A 22,392-nucleotide genomic window follows, 5' to 3' on the forward strand; every position below is an offset into this window, starting at 1 on the left:
ATTAAGAAAAATAATAATTTTCTTGGATGTTATAAAAATAGTTTTGCATAAGTTTACCACACAAGCTTTGAAAAATTCAATGTCACCTATACTAGAAAGAAAAACTTAATTTTCAAATATATATTTATGTATATGTACACGTGTGCGAGCGTTTGAATATAAAAAAATATATTAAAAATTCCTTTCTTTTTCTCAATTTTTTTTTTATAAAAAATAATTTTTAAATTTTATTTATTTATATTTTTAATGAAATTTGATTATATGGAGCAATTTGTAAATTAGGTCAATCATAGGGATCTCTGAATTAATTGTGATACAATAAATAGTAATCTATAATTTAGGGAAACCACGAGTACTAATAGTGCAATATTTTTTATTTTTTTATTTTTTTTTACGCCTCTATCCACTGGAATGGAAAAGGGGACTCCGATAATGTCAACGTTTTCTTTTCTCTCTTTGAATGCCCATTAAGAAGCGGTTTCCTATGTGGCGAATTTTAGACCTCTGTTTTCTTTTCAAACTTGTCCATGAATATCCATACTCAAAGAAGAAGAAAATGAGTAATAATGTTACCTATCATGTACATGCCATCCGGAGATATTGCCCACTTATCTCAAAGCAGCTCTCAACCTTTGCATCGTGTCAATGTCAACCTTGAGATCTTTTCATGCCTACTAAAAGCTTCTGGTTTCGTACTTGGGAAGGATCCACATAATAGAAAATGGGCACAATTGTGAGCCACGTGTCTCTCATGCATTTGATAATCTCAGCAAGTTCAATGAGGCACCATCTACAGGAAGCATAGTTAGCAAAGATAACGGCGATTGCCTACATGGATTCTTGTATTGCTTTTAAGAGCTCCTTAGAAACATTTTTTCCTTGCTCGAGCCTTTAATTTCATCGTCTCTAAACACGATAACGCCTTTGTGTTTCAAAGCAGAATGTAGATGGTCTATAAAACTCTTGCGGGCCGGGTGCCCTCACCGTAGAAGCTAAAGAAAGCATCATATCTCCATGGAGAGGTATTGAAGAGGAAGCTGAAGAGGGTCTCTGAGTACTCGTGGATGCCATCGATCGGAGAGTTACAAGCTAGCTTGTTTAATAATATAATGCAATGCAAAGCGAATTTTCAGATTTTGAGAAAAAGCTTGATCGATCAGTCTCTCAAACATTGCTTCTGTGTAGTAGCTAGGTCCTCATTGTGGTGAGAAAAGCAGAGACGCTTGTTTTCTTTGATGGGGGGGCAAAAGCCAAAAGCAGAGTTGCTTCAAGTGCAAACATTGCGGCGGACGATTCCACACTGAGTTAGCACAAGACCCTCTAGAAGATCATTTCACTTTGTCACCTCTCACAATAATACTGGCGTTAATTTCAGGTTCACACAGCTTACCCAAAAGATCAAAATTCAAAGAGTTAAACTTTTGACAGTTCACAATAGGCATTGTTTTCAGCACCTTCTTTGAAGCTCCATAAAAGAGCATCAAATCTGCCGGAACGAGAGCTTGAGCAACAAGGAAGCAAGAGAGAAACGTAAGGGAGCCGCAAAGCCAAAGAAATAAATTTTCTTTAGAGAGAGGTTTTGGGTCTCTCCTTTCTAGAGTGATTCTCTTTTGTCGGAAGCGTATTGGGGCTTTTGAGCAGAAGCTGCTAATACAATCCAAGCATTTATGTATGTATTGGACCATTCGCAATCACCAGTAAAAAAGCAAAAGAAAACAAAACAAGAGACAATTTTATGAAGTCAACTCATGAACGAGAATATACAAAAAGTTAATTGAGAATGACTACACACAAGGCCCGAGAGGCTACTTTAAAAGACATGGTTTGGAGGGTTGCAATGCAATCCTTCTCCTCATTACGTCCACTAATGCTTTCTCTAATAATGCTAAGCAAGCAAGGAACTGCTCCAAGTTCTCCCATTTCTGCAATGGCCTTGATATGGCTTGAAAGCATTGCAAGGATAGCCATCAACTCTTCAGAATCAAGGAGAAAAGAAATGAAAAGGGATGCGTGAAACTGTCTCTGCTAATGGGACTCATCCATAGAGTCATTCCGATTACAAGATTGCGATCTTTCAAACCTTGTTATCTTGCTTTGACTCCTTAGACTCTGATGTCCTAGAAACGGAAAAGACAAACCAGTGAATTTGTCCGTAAGAAAAGAAGAAAGACAAAATAACCATGAGTTAATGAGTGGATAAACCAAACTATGATTACATAATACCCCTCGTAAATAAGGTAATATAAAACCAGAAAATAAAACCAGCATCAGGCAAAAGCCCTTCACATGTTTGCAGATAAATAAGAATATGCAAGTCATATACCTTTCCATGTTGACTGTTAGTAACTCTCAAGTTCTACAGAGTCCCTTTGTAATACTCATTTGCACCAATATCTATCTACATCAATAGTTCCTTGGACAACCCACTGCTACAGGCAAGTACATCGCTCATACAGAAAGCTTTCTTAGGATTACAAAGCAGTGAAACTCAATATTCAACATTTTCAAGAATCCAAAGTGAGGCAAGTTGGAAATACTAACATTCCCCTCAAAATTCTCACAGTATTCCATTCCTGATTTCCTTGTAATGAAATGAGTAAGAAAGAAGCTCATCACCTGATATTGATGAATAAAATTTAGACAGTCAACTAACTTACAAACTCAAACCCCAAAGCTCCTCATGCCTTGAGATAGGTCTTTTCATCCTTTGTCCCTTTTGCATATGTTAGTGTATACATTAAAGACGCCCTTCCATGTATGATCACCTTAACAAGCAAACCCTTTGAGATGCCATAAAAAGCTCAAGATTTCTGTCAATGAAAAAACAAACTCATAAAAAACGTCTAACATTGCAGTACTTAAGGTGACCAAACAAATCCTATTTTCAGTATTCATCATGATTTACCAATATGGGAAATATTGGATTCCAATGAAAAATATAGAGAAAAAATTAAAAACTTTTAAGATTTATAGAAACAAAGAGATATATCAATGATGTATCAGAAAATGAAATCTATGCCAATGGTCTTTGGACCAAATGGAAACTCCTCTTCCCATCAATGATGTATCAGAAAATGAAGTCCAAAAATGAAGTCAAAAGTAAAAAGCAGTTGAAAGCAGCTCAGACCAACACACAATGTCAATCAATTTAGTGCTGGGTTACATAATTTTCATCCCCATTTCATTAGACCTTAGCCATCTGTAAATATTCTAATGTAGTTGAAGAAGACATTGCCAGTTAAAGCTGTTGCTGTATATATTCTGCATGTTTATAATGAGTTAAAGTGCTTTGTGGAAAAAAGAGAATAATGCATTCATATTTATCTAGATCTGGCCAGTAAGGCATATCACAGAAAACCAACATCCTGCAACTACCTTTACAAATCTACTACCACCAGCTCATAGTCTTTCAGTATAAATCACTATATTAACAATCTTAAACCGTGAATCATGCATATGGCACAAGCAAAAGCATCAGTGATACATAATAGAGATGAAAAAACTGCATAAGGGGCTATGATGACAAGAGTACGTTGCTTCTTTTTTCATCTGTAAGGGATCAGGCACACACCAAGTGAGTTTTGAGCTCACAATCTCACCTTCCACATTGTTTCGACAAAGCTGGTAGAATATGCAATTTGAGCTACACGCCCATTGGCATGAACATACTAGCTTATTGGGTGATTTAGCTATGATTTCTTTTTATTGAAGATAATCGACCTTTCTCCATTATATTATTTATTTTTTGAAGTTCTAACATCTGCATTGAAAAAGTTCTAACATCTCCAGTAATTTTTTCAATGCACTACCAGCCACATTATGCAACAAAAAAATCTTACAGAACCATGCCTGGGGTTTTCGGCAGCAAGCTTTCAAAAGTAGCCTAAACAACTGAGGAATGGCATCTAAAGACTCACCAAAGAGTGCCGCCAAATACTTATTTTCTGCTGTATTCACAACAAGAAAACCAAAAAACCACCATAGAGACATTTTATCAAACACCAAGTACTAATGCTGAATTTCACTCTTTGTAAAAGAAAACGAAGAAACTAAATAACATGGAACCAGGGAAGTTTATTGAGCTGGTTCAAGAAATTTGACAACAATAAATAAAATAAACAAAGCTAGAATTAACGGAGAATAATATATATGAGGGAAAAAAAAAAAAAAAAAAGACTTTGAAAAATGAAAATATTATCATTGTCTTAGATATAAGAAAACTTCAAATGCTTTAAATTCCTCGGAACTTTGTCAGCAACGAAACATAAACACATGAATCAACAAAGAGGAAAAATACCAACACAAACCCATATCACCATAAACACCAAAACATGAACAAAATCACCGAATATTAAAATTAAGCCTAAAATCAAATACACAACGAGAGAGCACCACCAGAACTCTTCTACAGTGTCGAAGGTGTAGAGTTGTTGAGAGAGGTGCCTGTGTGTTTTGCTGCCATCGCTTCCTCACTCGCCATTCTTCCGCTTTGCTTCTCTTTTTCTTTAATTATCGCTTCACCCTATCCTTTGGGATGGAAAAGGGGACTTTGATAACGTCAACTTTTTCTTATCTTTCTCTGAATGCCCGTTAAGAAGTTGTTTCCTATGGGGAAAGTTTTAGACCTTTGATTTTTTTTCAAAAGATCCTATGCTAATAGGGCCATCGACTCTGAGATAATCACCACGGACCAAATCTAAAAAAGATTTCCCTCCACTTTCTAAATCCAAACCACTTGGAGAAATGTTGTTGAGAACTTGGTAGAACTCTGAACCATCATGCTCATGAAATACACGTGCCCCACACTCCTTTACCTCTACATTCAGGCTACCTGTTGTAATTGAAGCCTCAAGGTTTCTCAACTTCCTCCATCTACCATCCACACGATTCCACGCTCTTCTCCAGAACCAAATAGCTGGTATACACACCCAAAATCCACTTGGCTCAACAGAAGGGATTCTATGGTCACAAAGGACTAAGGGTTCTCCAAGATCAACTTCATTGGCTTGAAATTGACAGACAAAGTAAGGAAAACTAGGATTGCCACCATCAAATATTTTTGAATTAGAATTCCCATGCTCATGGACCTTTAGTTTTCTTCTGTTTCTGTCAGGCTCATGAAATTCATAAACAATAAAAAGAGCATACCCCTTCCACCTATCTGAGCCCAAATCTGTATGCATTCGAATTGTTCCAAACGAATTAGTGCTTTTATCGTTGAACCACTCTGGGATTCCAGATCCCACCAACGCAGGGCCACATGCTACATCGGTAGTAATAAATAGAAGCTGTGAAATAAAAAGAAAAAAGGTGAAAGATGTTAAGCTATTGCGAAACAATAATATAACTTTATTTTGTGTGTTAAAAAGGAGATGAGTACGTAAGAGACTCACTTTGCTCTCGGTCCATAAAGGACTTTGTGGATGCAGATATAGGATCTTGAAGGGTTTGTCGTCATAATCAATATAAGCGACCACAAAAGAGCAATCAAAGGGCGATAATTTTTCATTTGAAGTCCACATGTCCATTTGGTTATAAAACGTCTCCAGCGATGGGCAATTTCTTATACTCAATTCTGTTAATCCCAATGGAAGCTTCGGCAATACTTGAAGCCAACTACAATCTTCCAAGTCAAGTTCCCGAAGTTGAGAAAGTTGACCCACACTATCTGGTATTCTCGTAAATTTGTTCCCGCTTAGTTTTAAATTAAAAAGTGAGGATAAGCAACAAAGATCTTTAAGGATCGTTCCATCCAATAGGTTGCAATAACTCAAATCTAGCATTATAAGATTGGACAGCTGCGACACGCTGTCTGGTACCCTGGTAAATTTGTTTCCAGACAGATTTAAATCACGAAGTGAAGATAAGCAACTAAAATCACTAGGAATTGCTCCATCTGATAGATTGCAATAACTAAGATCTAGATCTGTTAAAGAGCTTAAACATGAGAAGGAATAAGGCATCAAAAGACTTAGACTAATGTGATCTGAGCCACTTCGAGCTGCACAAAGGTCCTTTAGACATTCCATACCACTGATGAGGTTCTTTGGAATTTTCTCTAGTCTTGAGCAATCGGATATATTGAGACTTACAAGAGACGACAAACTCTTAAATGATAATGGTAACTCTTTTATGGCAGTCCCATCCAAATAAAGATGCCACAAAGATGTCATATTACCCACAAAATCTGGAAACTTGTTGAGTCTTGAACAACCAGAAACATTAATATATTCAAGAGATTCCGATCTGATCTCGTCTGCAAGTCTCTCAAGACTATTGCAATCTCGTAGATTCAACCATTTAAGCCGTCTTAGAAATCCAATGGATGGGTGGACCTTAGACAAACTTATACAATGTTCAAGCTCTAGTTGCTCAAGATTTGGGATTCCCCTCAAGTCTGGTGTCTCGATCAAGTTTTCACATCCACTCAGGTTAATGTGTGTCAATTTGTCAAAACTCTGTTATGGATCGACGACCAATAAATAGTTAGATAAAATGAAGAAGCTAGAGTAAAAAGAAGAAGAAAATGTACATTTGCATAAGCCAAAATCTTACCTTCCTTCCATCCCACAGTTGTTTGATGCAGCTGTGAGGCATAATGAGCTCAACAAGATTGTCTGATTGGAAACTGGCCGGCAATGATTGTAACTGATAACACCACCATTCCATAACGCATAACTCATTGCTTAGCATGAAATTCGAGGGATCTCCTTGCCATTCCAAATCAGTGTCGTGTGAATAACCTGTATAGCTAATCTGAAGCATTTTCAATTTTTTCATCTTTGAGAAGGCTTCAACATTTAGCTGTTCCTGTTTCCGTAAAGGTAATTTTAGGACGATGCCTTTAACCGCATCAGTTCCCTAGTAACCAAGAAAAATGAAATTAGTATGGTAGTGGAAACATTTGAAAAATACTTGGAAGAATCAATATATATATATATATATATAAAATAAAAAAAAATAAAAAAAAAATAATTTAGTAATAATAATAATAAAAAAAAAGAAAAGAAAAGAAAAGAAAAGAAAAATGTACATGTTTGTGTCTAGACTAGCTAATCCACTTACAGTATAATTTTTCAATACGCAAATGACATCCTTATTATGCCACAATCTACTGCGTCCGCCAGGCTCCTCAGACTCATCATCAACTATTTTCTGACCCATTTTTCGTAACAAATCATGCACCCATAATCTTCCCCATGAGATGCTTAGAAGAGATTTGTCCGCAAGAACTTCGATATTGATGTTCGGATAGTAACCAAAACTTTCTAGTTTGTGTGTGATGTTATTTATATTTGCTCCATTGAAGAAACATGCAATATCTAAAAACAACTTTTGCTGCAAATCGTCCAATCCATCAAAACTTATTTTAAGTTTATCCAAAATTTCTGTGTTTGGATTTTTGTTTAGTAGTTTCCTGGCACTTATCCATGCATCCATTCTTTTACCATATAAAAAGAAACCAAAAACTTTAAGAGCTAAAGGAAGGCCTTTAGCGTAACTCACAACCTCCTTAGACAATTGCACATAATTTTCTTCAGGATGGGGTTTCTTGAAGGCTTTCCAACTAAAGAGCCGTAAAGCTACAGCATCATTCAGCACCTTAACCTCATAGGTATCATCCACATATCTATTCAGCAAATGACGATCTCTGCTTGTTATAATGATTCTACTCCCTTTGCCAAACCATTTATGGCTCCCTGCTAATGCTTCTAGTTGTTCTTCTCCATCCACATTGTCAAGAACAATAAAAACCTTTTTAGTACATAGTCTAGTCTCTATCACTCTTCTTAACCTATGGTCATTCCATGTATTTACGTCCCTTTCCGCGAGGATCTCAACAATAAGTTCTCTTTTAAGACAAACTAGATCACGAGTACTAATATCAGTTATAAAACAACTAGCTTCAAATTGATGAGAAAATGTATCATAAATGACTTCTGACAGAGTTGTCTTGCCAATTCCACCCATCCCACAAATCCCTAAAAATCGAACATCATCCAATTCTCTTCTAAGTAAGGTCCTCATTTCCTCGACACGGGATTCTATCCCAACAAAATCCTTGAAAACATTTGACAAGTTACCCCTCAATCCACTAAGTATCCTTTCACAAATTTCTTCGACAACTATTGATTCGTGCCTGTATTAATAAAGATAGGTTAGTTATAGCCATATATATAAAGAGAAACAAAACGCTTAATGTACAATGTTTAGCTTCATTCAGCACCGGCCATATATATTTAAGATTTAATTTGATTTGCTAGGTTCATCATGCGGTCTAATAAAAAAACCATGCTTTTTTCACCTGACTACAAAAGTTCAATGGTTTGATAGCGTATATATTTTACTAGATCCTTTAATTATTTGTATGCGTCTTGCATGTATTCCCTTTTTCATAGTCATGCTTTTTTCTTTTATCTTCACGTACAATAAGATAAAGATATCACAAATAAACAAATTAAATATATTTAATTTACTACATAATGCTGATTTTGTTAATCAAAGCAAATATGCAAGAAATTAATGTAAATTTGTGAGAGAATGATAGAGGCTAAAAAAATTATTCATTAATTGTCAACAGGTGTAAGCTAGGGTCAGGGTTTGTTGATGGTTAAGTAGAAATGGCTAGCATTTTAATCCAAAATTTACAGATTTCAATTCCCCTAAATATTGTTATTTATTAGTAAGATGTAATTTTTTTACCATGTCACAGTTTTTTTTGTGATTCTTGATTTGTTATGAGTACTGTATAAATTTTTTGTTATAAATTTCTTATTATGATAATTTATTTTAGCTACATGCCTACATCATATATCTAAATCATTTTTTTTTTTAAGAACTTCTTCAGGCTAGTCATCGCTGCTTGTGGTACTTTTTCTACGAACTCTGAGTTTTTATGATGACGATGATCATGCCAATATATATATATATATATATATATAGATTTAGCTAGACTCAAAAGAAAAAGCAAAACAAAAAAGAACGAAAAAAGGAAAGAAAGACACTTTTGTTACAACAAAAATACATATGGAAAGAATTAGACAAGAATAGTAATCTTACGTGTCAGGTAGTACATGCCATCCAGAAATTTTACCCACGATTCTCAAAGCAGCTTCCCACTTTTGCATCATCTCAAAGTCAACTTTGGAATCTTTTTCATGGCTAGCAAAAGCTTCTGCAAAACTCCCCGTCTGTTTTCCTACGTGGGAAGGATCCACATGGTAGAAAATGGGCAAAACTGTGAGCCCCGTATCTCTCATGTATTCGACCATCTGGGCAAGTTCAATGAGGCACCATTTAGAGAAAGCGTAATTTTTAGAGATGACGGCGATCGCGTACATGGATTCTTGAATTGCTTTTAAGAGCTCATCAGAAATATATTTCCCTTTCTCGAGTTTTTCATCGTCTCTAAACACGAGAATGCTTTTCTGTATTAAAGCAGCATGTAGATGATCTGTAAAATTCTTGCGGGTGTCTTTGCCGTAGAAACTGAGAAAAATATCGTATCTCCATCGAGGTGTTGAAGAAGAAGATGAAGAGGCTCTCTGAGTGCTGAGGGACGCCATTGATCGAAGAGTTACAAGCTTGTTTATCTAATTTGCAAATTTTGAGAAAAGGCTTTGGCTCTTGTTAATTATATATGCGAGGCTTTCCGCGTTGTGATGAAAAAAGCGGTCAACATGAGGAAACTAGCAGGCTACTACCAACAAAGTAGAAGGAAATTTCATGGAAAGTAACTAATTTATTAAATAAAGCATCTAAAAAGAATTAACTATAAATATTCTCAAAGTATTAAATAATTTTCGTGATAATATCAACCACAACTCAATATCTAAATTGATTATTGGGGTTGGCAATTGACAACCTATAAAATAAATTATATTTTTTTTTGTAGCAGGTAACGCGTATAAGGTGCACCAAATAATGTGAGGTCATATAAATATAATATGTGTTTGCAAGATAAGTGTTATATATAGTCCAAGTGCTATACGCGTTATCTATACACGTTACCTAGTATAACAAGACTAGTAAAAGAATTGCAAGATATATAACACTTATTTATACACGTTATAATATTATATGAATACTAGTAGCAGCTTACTTAAATCTCATTCTCTCCTTTAGATGTAGAAAATACTTCTAAAAAAATTTATAGAATCAGATTCTTTTATTGCCCACTAAACTAAATAATTCTGTAATCTCCTTTACGGAGAAAATCTTTTAGCATCAATATGGGAAAAAGCATTCTTATTAAAGAAAAGTGTTGAGCGGTTCAAATGTAATGAGTTTGCATTGATTAAATGCACTTTACTCTAGAAGGGTAATTAACAATGAGAAATATTTGAAACTAATCTTGGAGTTAGGAAGGTACGTAGTGGATGGTGACTAAAAGAAATATGTTTGTATTTGTTCTTTGTCTTCACTTGCTTTAGAGTTTAGCCTTAATAGGAGGGAGTGTCGGCGCTCTTCGAGAGCTCGAAGGCCTCAACCAACCCAGAAACCATAGAATTAAGTTCATGAATGGCAAAGAGAGACGGATGGACTCCCATGGGCTAGACGTTAGAAATTGGGGAGTTCGAGTGTCTTTGGGATTGTGTTTGAAAATAGAGATTTTATAGTTAAAAAGAAGTTTTGAGATAAAAAATAAAATAAAAAATAAAAAATAAAAAATAAAAAATAAAAAAGAGAAAAAAAAAAAGGTTAAGTACTCCTATGGTTCCTGAGTTTTCACACCTTTATTTTTTAATTCTTGAATTTCAATTTACATCACCGATGATACTTCAATTTTAGGAAAAAACCGAATTGGTACCTCAGTTAAGTTTTCTATCCAAAAATTAACGGTTCATCATGTGTCAACCTCAGAAGTTGACATGTGGCACTATATAAAAAAATTAAAAATCTTTAAAAATTAATTAAAAAATAAAAAAAATAAAAAAAATTGAAAAAAAATTGAAAAAAAAAAACCACAAGGGGGTGGCTAAGCCACCCACCTTGGCCACCATGGGGGTGGTTGGCCACCGCGAGGGCCAAAATCAATCTTTATTTTTTATTTTTTTTTTGTCAAGGGGTGGCCGAACCACCCCCATGAGCCTATGGGGGTGGTTCGGCCACCCCCAGATCGGCCGGTCTCGGGGTGGCCGAATCACTCCCGTTGCCCTTGGGGGTGATTCAGTCACATCCCAAGGGCAAAACCGATCTTTGCCATTTATTTTTATTTATTTTTATTTTTTTTCCTGTCCAGGGGTGGCCGAACCACCCCACCAGATTGGCCAGCCACCCTTTAAAAAAAAAAAAAAAAAAAAAAAAAAAAAAGGTCAATTTTTTAAATATTTTTTAATTAATTTTTAAAGATTTTTAATTTTTAATTTTTTTTTTAATAATGCCACGTGTCAAGCTCTGAGGTTGACACGTAGCAGACCGTCAGTTTTTGGATGGAAAACTTAACCGAAGTATTAATTCGGTATTTTCCAAAAATTGAGGTACTATCTGTGATGCAAATTGAAACTCAGGGACTAAAAAATAAAGTTGTGAAAACTCAGGGACTAAAAAGGTGTTTAACCAAAAAAAAAAAAAAAAAATCTTCATTTTAAAGCTTTTCTCAAAAGTGCGTTTTGGCATTTTTTAGAGCAAAAATATTAAAGAAGTATTTTTTGAGGTTTTTACCATACAACCTATTTTCGTTTTGTACAATTTTTTATGTACTAAAAGTATTTTTTAAACTTCTTAACACAATCCAAAACATGCTATTAATAATGAGGGTCTTTGTTAAAGTGTTTTTTTTTTTAAAATGTGATTCTCACATGTTTTAAAAGGACACATGGCAATTGTAAAGATTGAATTGGAAGAAGTTTCTCCAATCCATTTTGGACGTTGTTCAAAAATTATCCTCTCTTTTTTCAATAATTAAGAGGTATCTTATATTTGGTTTTTAATATATTTATTATTATTATTATAAGTGATATGTGTCACAATATGATTGGTGTTGACATGTCAAGTTAACAAATTCTGTCTGGGATCATTTTTTTTTTTTTTTTTGCTTACCTTAAGGAGTGATTAATACTTTCTAAACCACATAGAGCTATTTGTTGAAGGCTCAAATCATACAGACCAAAAATGCATTTTTTTTTTTTTCCTGAAATGACCCGATTGTAATTGTGTTTGGCAGGTCAACCCGCAGGTTGACCCGCCAACACAATTATAACCTGGTTAAATCGTTCACCCGAATCACCCTCTTCTCCTTTTCTTATTCTTTTCTCTTCTTAATTCTTTCTTCTTGCTCAAACACAGAGCATAGAAAAGAGAGAGAAATGAGAATCATCCTCCTCTCCTTTTTGATTTTCTTCTTCTTCCTTCCTCCCTCTTGTCTTCTTCTTTCTCCCATCCAAAACAAAAAGAGATGGTCAGAGAAACAGTGAAACACAGAGAGGGAGAGATCGAGAGGAGATCCGAGTGACCCGATGAACCTAGAAGACCCGTCGAGCAGTGGGAGGCCCGAACAACCCACCAAACGCAGAGAGAGACCCGATCTTTCATGATCGCCGGAAGATGCGATTTTCGACAAATCATCGCCAGTAAAGTCAAAGGAAGTGTTGTCCGGCGATTCTTCGTTAGATTCTCAGTGGATTTTCCTCAAAAGTAATTCTTGAAATTTCTTATGTCTCCATTATTAATATTATTTTTGGTATTTTTGGTTTGATAAGTTTTGAATCTTTTGATTGAGCATTTGAGCCATGTGAGTTGAACTGTTGAAGCTTGAAGATGTAGCCCTGTTCAAGCCGATTTTTTGGGTTTTTTCTTCTTGTTTTTGGTTGGGGAACCGAATGGGTTGAAGGGATTTTTCATTTTTGTTATTGTTTTGCTTATAAATTTTCTTGGGCTATTCATCATACTAGCTGAATGGGAATTTTCTTTTTAAGTTCTCTTGTTTTTTGGTTGAGCTATTGATCGGTTGCTTCTCTTCAGGTAATCATGTTTATCGGGTCGTGTTCAGGTTACCCCGTTTACAATCGAGCCGTGTCCGGGTCTCATGTTTTAACCCGATTAATAATTGGGTCGGATTTGTGTTGAACCCGTTTATATAATCGGGTCAGTCAGGATGACACAAACCCGACCTATAAACCTGAATTGCCAAGCCTAACCCCATATAAAGGAAAGCCGGCAGTTCGGGCAGCCCACATTGAGGACAATTCTTTAACCCAAACTATTAAATTGGTCAAATATGTCCTTTGAATAAGATGTTTTTGAAAGCATATTTCAATTTAATAAACTATACTAGTACTCTATGAGACTATTTTTTTTTTTTTTTGACATGTCCACACAAGAGAAAAGGGAGGATTCGAATTAGTGACCTCCGCTTCATAAGGCGTGATCCCCAACCGATTAAGCTACCCCTACGAGACTTCATCCAATCGTTGAAAATAAGAATAGATTAGAGCTTAGAATATACAATTAATATTAAACTGCAGGTGACTATAAAGCGATTGATCGTAACAGCAAACATTATTTGAACAATTCACTACTCATAATATTAAAGTGTTTTTCTTTTTCCTAGACGCCATTGTTGATTAAAAGAAACAATATAGTAGGTTGGCAGGCTTATTACAATTTAAAAAACTGAAATTATTATTATTATTACTACTACTATTATTATTATTATTATTATTATTATTATTATTATTATTATTATTAATTTTGGTTTTTGGATGGATTGAATTATTTGAATGTAGGAAGACAAGTCGGATATCGTCTTGTCAATGAAGTTTCTATCGAAAAAAAAAATTATTCTCTCTGTTTTCAATAATTACGAGGGACACAATAAGGAATAATCTGCATTCGTCAAAAATAAGAAATAAATGAAATTATTTTATATTTTTCATGGTGACTGTCCGGTTGAGAAAGGGGGGTCAACACGTTTTGTGAATCATATCAAATAGACATTGTATTGCTGTTGCTCATTGACTCATTGTTTATGTTTTTAGTATTGCTCAATTGCTTAGTTATACATTCTAATACATGTATATTAATCTTAGTTTAATACTTATATATTAGTATTACAAACACAAAACACTGATATTCAAGGTTTGCCCTTGCTAAATAAACTACAGGACTTTTTTTTTTTTTTTTCTCAACGGTGATAATTCATGTTTGTGTGTCAGATTCAGATCATATTGAAACATGATTAATATATAAGACTATATATGTCAACTTTAACACGACATGCATGTAATTGAACAGGACATATGGTATATCAATACCGTTGGTCTCTAGCAATCTGTTACTGACTCTATCAAAATTTGCTACTGCAAAAAATGCGAGGGGTTGTTAGATGGGACAGAGTACTCTATTTTACTTGAGTGAATTTAAGGAAGATTAGAGTCGAGAACTATAATGGGGCTCGAGATGAAAGTTTTCACTCTTTGGCAATTGAGGATGGTAGGGGTGCTGAAATATCAAAGTGGCTTACGAGACTACATAAAATTTACTTTTCAAAGCAGTTTCTTTTTTTTCTTCTTAATTTTATGAAAATAAGAACCCTGAAAGATATTTTATAAATTTTAACTTTTCTTTTGAAAATAACATCTGATCGCTAAGAAAACAATTCCTATAAATAGTAGCATTCGAAACACAATTTAACTTTTAAAAAATAAGTAGAGTTTACTTCTATCTACTTACCTCTCTATCTTACTATAAAGCTGCACTCTTTAATCTTAATTATTATTATTTTTTTCAAAAATAAAATTAAAGAAGACTATTTTGTCCAGAATTTTATTTTCTGGACAACTCTCCTCTCTAGTCTCTTCTCTTTCCTAATTAAAGTCCTTAAACTTTATAGGTTACTATACTATCTAAAATTATATTGATAACTATAATGTCCTTTGTCTGATTATCCAAGTTCAATAATAATAATAAAAATCATTTCTTCATGTCCAATTGAAAGTGTACTCTGTCCAAGTCCCTCCTTAATTTCGTATACTTGAGATAATTTCCCGAGTTTTCTTCAAATAATCATCAAAATTACGCACAATTACCCCATTCATTTTCAACCCTTATTCGAAATTTATTCATATATATATATATATATATATATATATGGTGAGAGAAACAGAGAGGGGTAAAAGCAGAATAAAGAGAAAGAGAAAATAGTGAAGGGGACGCGTGACAGAGGGAGAGGGCCTTCTCTTCAATCCAGTGGGGCAAAGTATTTTCTTGGATGTTATAAAAGTAGTTTTGGATAAGTTTACCAAACAAGCTTTGAAAAATTCAATGTCACGAAGCTGGACCTATTCTAGAAAGAAAAACTTAATTTTCAAATATATATTTATGTATATGTACATGTGCGCTATATAAATAAATATATTAAAAATTCATTTCATTTTCTCATTTTTTTTTAAAAAAAATAATTTTTAAATTTTATTTATTTATATTTTTAATATATTCATATTTTTTTTTATTAAGAGTCACACGTGTTACCATTTTATTGGTACTAACGTGACGCCTAACAGAATCTGTCAAAATTTTTAACGGAATTTAATTATAGAGAGTGATTTGTAAATTAGGCTAACCACATGGATTCTTAAATTAATTTTGATATGACAGATGGTGATTTATAATTTAAGCAAATCACAAGTACCAATAGTGCAATATTTTTTATTCATTTTTACCTCTTCGCCTCTATCCTCCGGAATGGAAAAGGGGACTCCGATAATGTCAACATTTTCTTTTCTCTCTCTGAATGCCCATTAAGAAGCGGTTTCCAATGTGGCGAATCTTAAACCTCTGTTTTCTTTTCAATGTGGAAAAATTGCATTATTGATCCTTATAGATGGCCTAAATTAGAAATCACTCCCTCTGTTATCAAAATTAATTCAAAAATTTTTGTGGTTAATTTAATTTACAAATCGCTCCCTAGAGTCAAATTTCATTAAAAATTTTAACAAATTCCATTAAGCGCCACATATAGAATTCACAATTGTTATTTTATTTATTCGTGTTGTCTTTTCTTCAAGAATGTCAAGTTAGTAAAAACGATGAATATTGATATAAATTTTTATGGTCTGTTTTGGAGAAGAAAAAAAAATTTGATTTTATTCGCTACAGTGTTAGGTATTTCAAGGCCGGCCGGGTGTTTGAATAAAAATCATATTTGGCCCGAACAAACACCAAATACATCATCACTCGTCGAATTCCAACAATCACAGTAAACCCATGTGATAGAGTTAGAGGTGAGACAGGAAAAGTGATAGAGCCAGAGGTGAGTCATGCCCGAATTGAAAGCCAATTCAGGAGAAAAACGGCTGACACCCTGTTTAAAATTCCCTTTCTCCTTTCCTCCTCTTTGAAATATTTTTTTTTAATTATTAGAAAATAAAATTGATGTGATATAAAGTTAAAATATTTTATATAGAAAAATGAAAAAAAAAAAATTGTATTATAATAAGTTTTTTAGTTAAAAAATAATAAAAAAGTATTGATGTGATATAAAAAGTGAAAAAAAATTAAGAATGTTTTGAAATTTATGTTTTTTTTTTAAGAGAAGTGAAAATAAAGAGAGAAAAAGGGAAAGGAGATTTTAAAAGGGGCCACGTATCCGAGATCCACACGTGAGAAAAAGGTCTCCAACAGAATAAAAAAATGCTTGATTTCCACTTCTAAATAATTAAATAATAATAATTTAAATTAGCAGTCAACATAAGGGAGGGGAAAGAAGATTTCAAAAGGGGCCACATATCCGGAATCCACCCATGAGAAAAAGTTCTCCAACAGAATAAAAAAACGCTTGATTTCCACTTCTAAATAATTAAATAATAATAATTTAAATCAGCAGTCAACATGAGATCAGCAGTCAACATAAGGGAGGGGAGGGGAAACGAAATGAGAAATGATCTACACACTACTCTTCCACAAAATTTTCACAACATGCCAACGTGGCAGTAATATTTTTTTTTTTTTTTTCTATTTTCGTTGACGCTGCTAGAAAACCGAATAGAGGGAGTTTCAAATTTTCATTTCACACGAAGACCCCTCTGCCAGTCCCTCCGAGCTCTGAAACGTGTCTCCGTACAGATCTGAAATTTCTCCATCGTGCGTCGTCCGTCGTCCGGCGCTTCCGTCGTCCGTCGTCCGGTGCTTCCGCTCGCTCTCTCTCTCCCTCTCTCCGGCATATTTCCGCTCTCCGGCGTTTCCCGCTCGATTCCAACGCTGCCCATTCCCTCCGAGTTCTGAAATTTGCCTCCGGTCAGTGACGTCGCCGGCTTCTCTCTCGGCGGTCGCCCTTCTCCGTCGTCCGTCGTCCGGCGCTTCCCGCTCCGGCAGATCTCATCTCAGTCCAGCTCTGTCTCCGGCCGGCCACGCTAAAAAAAGGTTTCTCTCTCTCTCTCTCTATCTCTCTCTCTCTGGCCAGGTCTGTTGTGTTGCTAGGGGTGATCTCCTCTCCCCTTTTCCCAGCTCTTTTGTTTTGCATTTTGCTTTATTAAAATTTTTGGGTTGTTTTTCCATTGCACACAAGGTGCTTGATAAAATGCTCCACTGAGCTGGCTAGTAGATTTCAGACATGTTGTAGATTTTCGTGGATTTGGACTAATTTACTGGCTAGTAGATTTGTTTGTTTGTAAAATGGAAGGAAGAAAGGCCTTTGCTCGACATCATTTGAGCAATGATGGCAGAAATTTTGTCTTAAACAACATCATTGCCTTCCCTATGATGAATATTGAAAATTCTCATTCCCAATCCCTTAGCACTTGTTGACTGAGATGCCATATTTTGAAAGTGTTTGGCCCATGTTTAATAATATGTGGATAACGCTTTTTTGGTGCTAAATAAAATGTGGATAATGTTGGTTACTATGATTTTTATTTTTTGTAGATTTGAAATGTTTGTGTTAATGTGTTTTTTAGATCGGTTTGTGTTTGGATAAGGCTATGCTGGTGGAAATGAAATTTGGCTTTGTTTTTGGTGGTGGTGGCGGTGCACATGGAATGGGATTTAAATGAAGGTTTGGTCTTTTGGGGGTTTAGATGAGTTCATACGTTTGGATAGGCTTTGTTGCTGCAAATGAAATGTGGGTTATGTTATTGCTGTTGTGCGTCAAATTAGTTAGTATGCCGTTTCTTTCTGAAACCGTATTGTGTTTAATTTGGGTTTTGGTTTTTTGGGGTTTTAGATGGGTTTCCATATTTTGATAAGTTTCTCTTGGTGTACATGAAATTTAGGCGTTGATGTTAATTTGATTTTTGTTCTTAATATGCACAAGTGATAGTTGATTGTCAAAACCCTTCTGTGGGTTTGATGTGGGTTTCAGTTTAGATGAGCGTTTATGTTAGGATAAGGCTGTGTTGGATGTGAAAGGTTATGTTGTTAGGCTGTTTTGTTTTCTTAATCTTTTAAAGTAATACTTGAATCTTGAAATTATTTGGTGGTGTTTGGTTTGGGTTTGTGGTTTTGTGGTTTGTGGTTTGTGGTTTGTTTGGGTTCTAGATGGGTTTCTTTTGTTGGTTTAGGGCTCTACTGGTACAAAGAAAACCAGGTTGCTATTGAGGCTAAAATAAGCTCATATTATTTCTTCTTGCTACTATATTTTAGTTTGGTTATGCTACTCTGCCAACTTCTTATCTGGGCTTAGCGGTTAGATATGGATGCTATTGCTTGTCTGAGACTGTTTTTGGTGTATATTAGATGTGGGTTTCGCTAGTTCTGGATTTAAGTTTGTTTCTATTGGACAAGGCTGTGTTGTTATTGTGAAATGCATGTTCTGCTTTACTAGAGATAGGTTTCGTTCTATAGGGTTGTCTAATGGGTTTTTATATGTTGTTTTGGACATTTTACGTTGTGGAATTTGGATAAAATAGGTTTGCTTATTTAATCTGATAAAGTTCGGTTCTCTTAGGTTGTCAAATGCATATCCATTGTTTCGACTGTTTCTTAATCTGCATAAGCTATGTCTATGGGGAAATATAGGCTTTGTTATTATCATCCTTTGGTTGGACCTGTTAGAATCTTCTATGGATTTATATGCTTCAGTGGCACTCTTTTGCCTTCTCTTTGCTCTGAACAGGAATGCTAGTGACACAGGGAGAGAGCAGGCAAAATGTGTTATTCGTAATGAAAAGAAAGATTCAATGATTATGTATCACTTTTCTGTGCTTCCATGGTTAGATAAGTTTTGTTTTATTGATGATGAAATGCGTGTTTTTGTTTCAACATGCTTGGACCTGTTTGGTTTTTTTGGAACTTGTTAGCAGCCAAAATGATGTGCATGCATTATCATTTTATGTGTGCATTCATGTCAACATTTTCCTTTATCTTTAAAGGTACAGAATGTTAGCTTTAAAGTAAGGACATGGTTGTTCATTTTTCAGGTTTACAATTTCTGAGTTAGACGCAGTGAAAAAACCTGGCCCAGAGAACAAAGAAATCAATTATCGATGCTATGCTGTTAATTACCATCTTCCGATGAAGTCATTACTTCCACATTGAGACCAATGTAATAGTTAATGGTATTTGATGTACATTTTTGTTGTCATTAAAGATGGGTGTATATTGATGTATATTTGACGTACCTTTACCTTTTGATATGTATTTGATGTGAATGTATATATATTTGTATAGTTAAGGTGCGGAATGTATATTTAATGTACATTTTGATGGGCATTTTGATATCAGTATTTTGATATACAATTTGATGGGCATTTTGATATATACATTTTTTGAACTCTGCATGGTGTATGAATTAAAGATAAAATTGTACAAATCTCACAAAGAATGGGTCTGATCAACTATGTAGAGTAGAAATTTTATTTAGGCTATGTGAAAACGGCTAGGTTCTTCAGGTTCATATTTTACTTTCGCTTTTTTTCCTTGTCCAAAGTTTTCTTCCGAAATGAGATTTTGCATTTTATGTTCAATTTATGTTTTAATGTATGATGTTCAATGGATCTCTTTTACCATGTCAATATGGTATGTGCTTTTGTTCGGTAATTTGTCCTTGTCAATTTGGCTTTGGCTGATTTTTTTAATTTTTTTTTTCTTTTTGTTTGGTTTTGTTCTTATATATATGCTGATTAGTAAGTGGGATTTAGAGAAAAATAAAAACAGTAATTAGAATAATTATCATCAGCGACTTTAACGAGTCATCGACCAGCTTGGCCATACTTGACAATTAATTTCATTTCAAGATCCAAGTCCAACAAACATTTACTCACAAGTAGACAGACAGAGAGAACTAAGACTATATTGATCATAGAAATCAAGTTTAACACTCTCCACAGGGGAAACCACTCTGAAGCAAGCTAAAATAGGTTTGAAGCATGCCCAAGCCTCCAAAAGTTTTTCCAAGTGGGATCCTAGTATACAATTAAAATACAGAGAACTCTGTATCACTGAGGGCACCGTCTGAATTTCGGAAATTGTGCTTCTCCGTAGCACATTTGTAATTGTAATAATTACAAGTGTGCCATGAAGAAGCATTTTTTTTTTTGGATGAATTCCAGAAAAAATGCTTCTCCCAAGCATTACCCCCGTCCCTATCATGGTCGCAAAGAATAAATATCCGCTTCAAGGCTCGAACACATCTGGGCCTCAAAGTCTGTTTCCTGATCAAATAGTGGACCTGTTGGATGAAGCACAACTTTTTGTGCATATTAGAAAACTTCAGGGATTCTGAAAATTAAAACATTTCAGCATTAAACTCCAAAAACTAGAACGAGAATGCAAGAATCAAACATTGCTTCAAATAATCAGAGTCATCCAACTAAATGCGGGATATATTAAACCAAAATCAGATCCTAGTAATCACTAGCTTTAGGTCAAATTCTCAAGTTCAATCTTTTTTAAAAAGAACAGAAAGAAAGTAGCCAATTGTTCTTATTTAATATGGCTTCTATTTGATTTAAGAAGCCGGTCCTTGTTCAAACCAAATTATTGTAAGCATGTAACTCTTAAGCCGTGGGCATCAAAAAAAAAAAAAAAACAAGAAAATCAGAAAATAGTATTTGGGGTCATTTTAGCATAGTAGTATAATTATATCCACGAGCAATTGAAATACCAGTTGCTCAGTAAAAAATCCTATTATTGGACCTACGGGAATCACACACCAAAGTATATTATGTTGAAAAATGTCAAGTAGGCAGAGCACCAATATCACTTCAACACACTGCATCAGAGAAGTACAGGCATCAAAACATGTAAAAACCCATAAACATATTCTTCTAGAAGGCAATTGAAATCATTCTAAAACACCTAGCCTATTTTTAGTTTAGGGGATGGTAAACTATAGTAATGAAGCACAACAGAAGGAGTAAAATCTACAACGCAATGATTATGGGATATAGAAATGAACTAAACCACAAGAACAAACAGTAGATTACCATAAATTACAAGCTCATATATATATATATACTGGGACCTCAAAATACACTCTACATGTGAAGGGAGATCGAATACCATCCAAAATATAACTCCTATTCCACCAGCATAGCCTTATCCAAACACAAACCGATCTAAAAAACACATTAACACAAACATTTCAAATCTACAAAAAATAAAAATCATAGTAACCAACATTATCCACATTTTATTTAGCACCAAAAAAGCGTTATCCACATATTATTCAACATGGGCCAAACACTTTCAAAATATGGCATCTCAGTCAACAAGTGCTAAGGGATTGGGAATGAGAATTTTCAATATTCATCATAGGGAAGGCAATGATGTTGTTTAAGACAAAATTTCTACCATCATTGCTCAAATGATGTCGAGCAAAGGCCTTTCTTCCTTCCATTTTACAAACAAACAAATCTACTAGCCAGTAAATTAGTCCAAATCCACGAAAATCTACAACATGTCTGAAATCTACTAGCCAGCTCAGTGGAGCATTTTTATCAAGCACCTTGTGTGCAATGGAAAAACAACCCAAAAATTTTAATAAAGCAAAATGCAAAACAAAAGAGCTGGGAAAAGGGGAGAGGAGATCACCCCTAGCAACACAACAGACCCGGCCAGAGAGAGAGAGAGAGAGAGAGAGAGAAACCTTTTTTTAGCGTGGCCGGCCGGAGACAGAGCTGGACTGAGACGAGATCTGCCGGAGCGGGAAGCGCCGGACGACGGACGACGGAGAAGGGCGACCGCCGAGAGAGAAGCCGGCGACGTCACTGACCGGAGGCAAATTTCAGAACTCGGAGGGAATGGGCAGCGTTGGAATCGAGCGGGAAGCGCCGGAGAGCGGAAATATGCCGGAGAGAGGGAGAGAGAGAGCGAGCGGAAGCACCGGACGACGGACGACGGAAGCGCTGGACGACGGACGACGCACGACGGAGAAATTTCAGATCTGTACGGAGACACGTTTCAGAGCTCGGAGGGACTGGCAGAGGGGTCTTCGTGCGAAATGAAAATTTGAAA

The 22,392-nt window shown here is 35.0% G+C and overlaps 1 protein-coding gene across 2 annotated transcripts; it reads right to left on the minus strand.

Moving 5' to 3' along the window:
- Positions 1 to 1,714: 1,714 nt before the first annotated feature.
- LOC133878109 (TMV resistance protein N-like) lies at positions 1,715 to 9,629 on the minus strand. 2 transcript variants are annotated; one of them, XR_009901843.1, is made up of 6 exons: positions 9,061 to 9,629; positions 7,066 to 8,140; positions 6,556 to 6,861; positions 5,394 to 6,458; positions 2,324 to 5,288; positions 1,715 to 2,117 (listed from the first exon to the last, which is right to left on the minus strand). XR_009901843.1 is itself a non-coding variant. In XM_062316609.1 (5 exons), the coding sequence occupies exons 1-5, from the start codon at positions 9,564 to 9,566 to the stop codon at positions 4,620 to 4,622; spliced, it is 3,621 nt and encodes a 1,206-aa protein (XP_062172593.1). In that variant the 5' UTR covers positions 9,567 to 9,629; the 3' UTR covers positions 1,715 to 4,619. The 2 variants fall into 2 exon arrangements, 1 of the variants encoding a protein (XP_062172593.1); XM_062316609.1 differs by having other exon boundaries at positions 1,715 to 5,288.
- Between the last annotated feature and the right edge of the window lie 12,763 nt (positions 9,630 to 22,392).

Source organism: Alnus glutinosa, chromosome 9 (assembly GCF_958979055.1).
Source record: "Alnus glutinosa chromosome 9, dhAlnGlut1.1, whole genome shotgun sequence".
NCBI classification, from domain to species: Eukaryota; Viridiplantae; Streptophyta; class Magnoliopsida; order Fagales; family Betulaceae; genus Alnus; species Alnus glutinosa.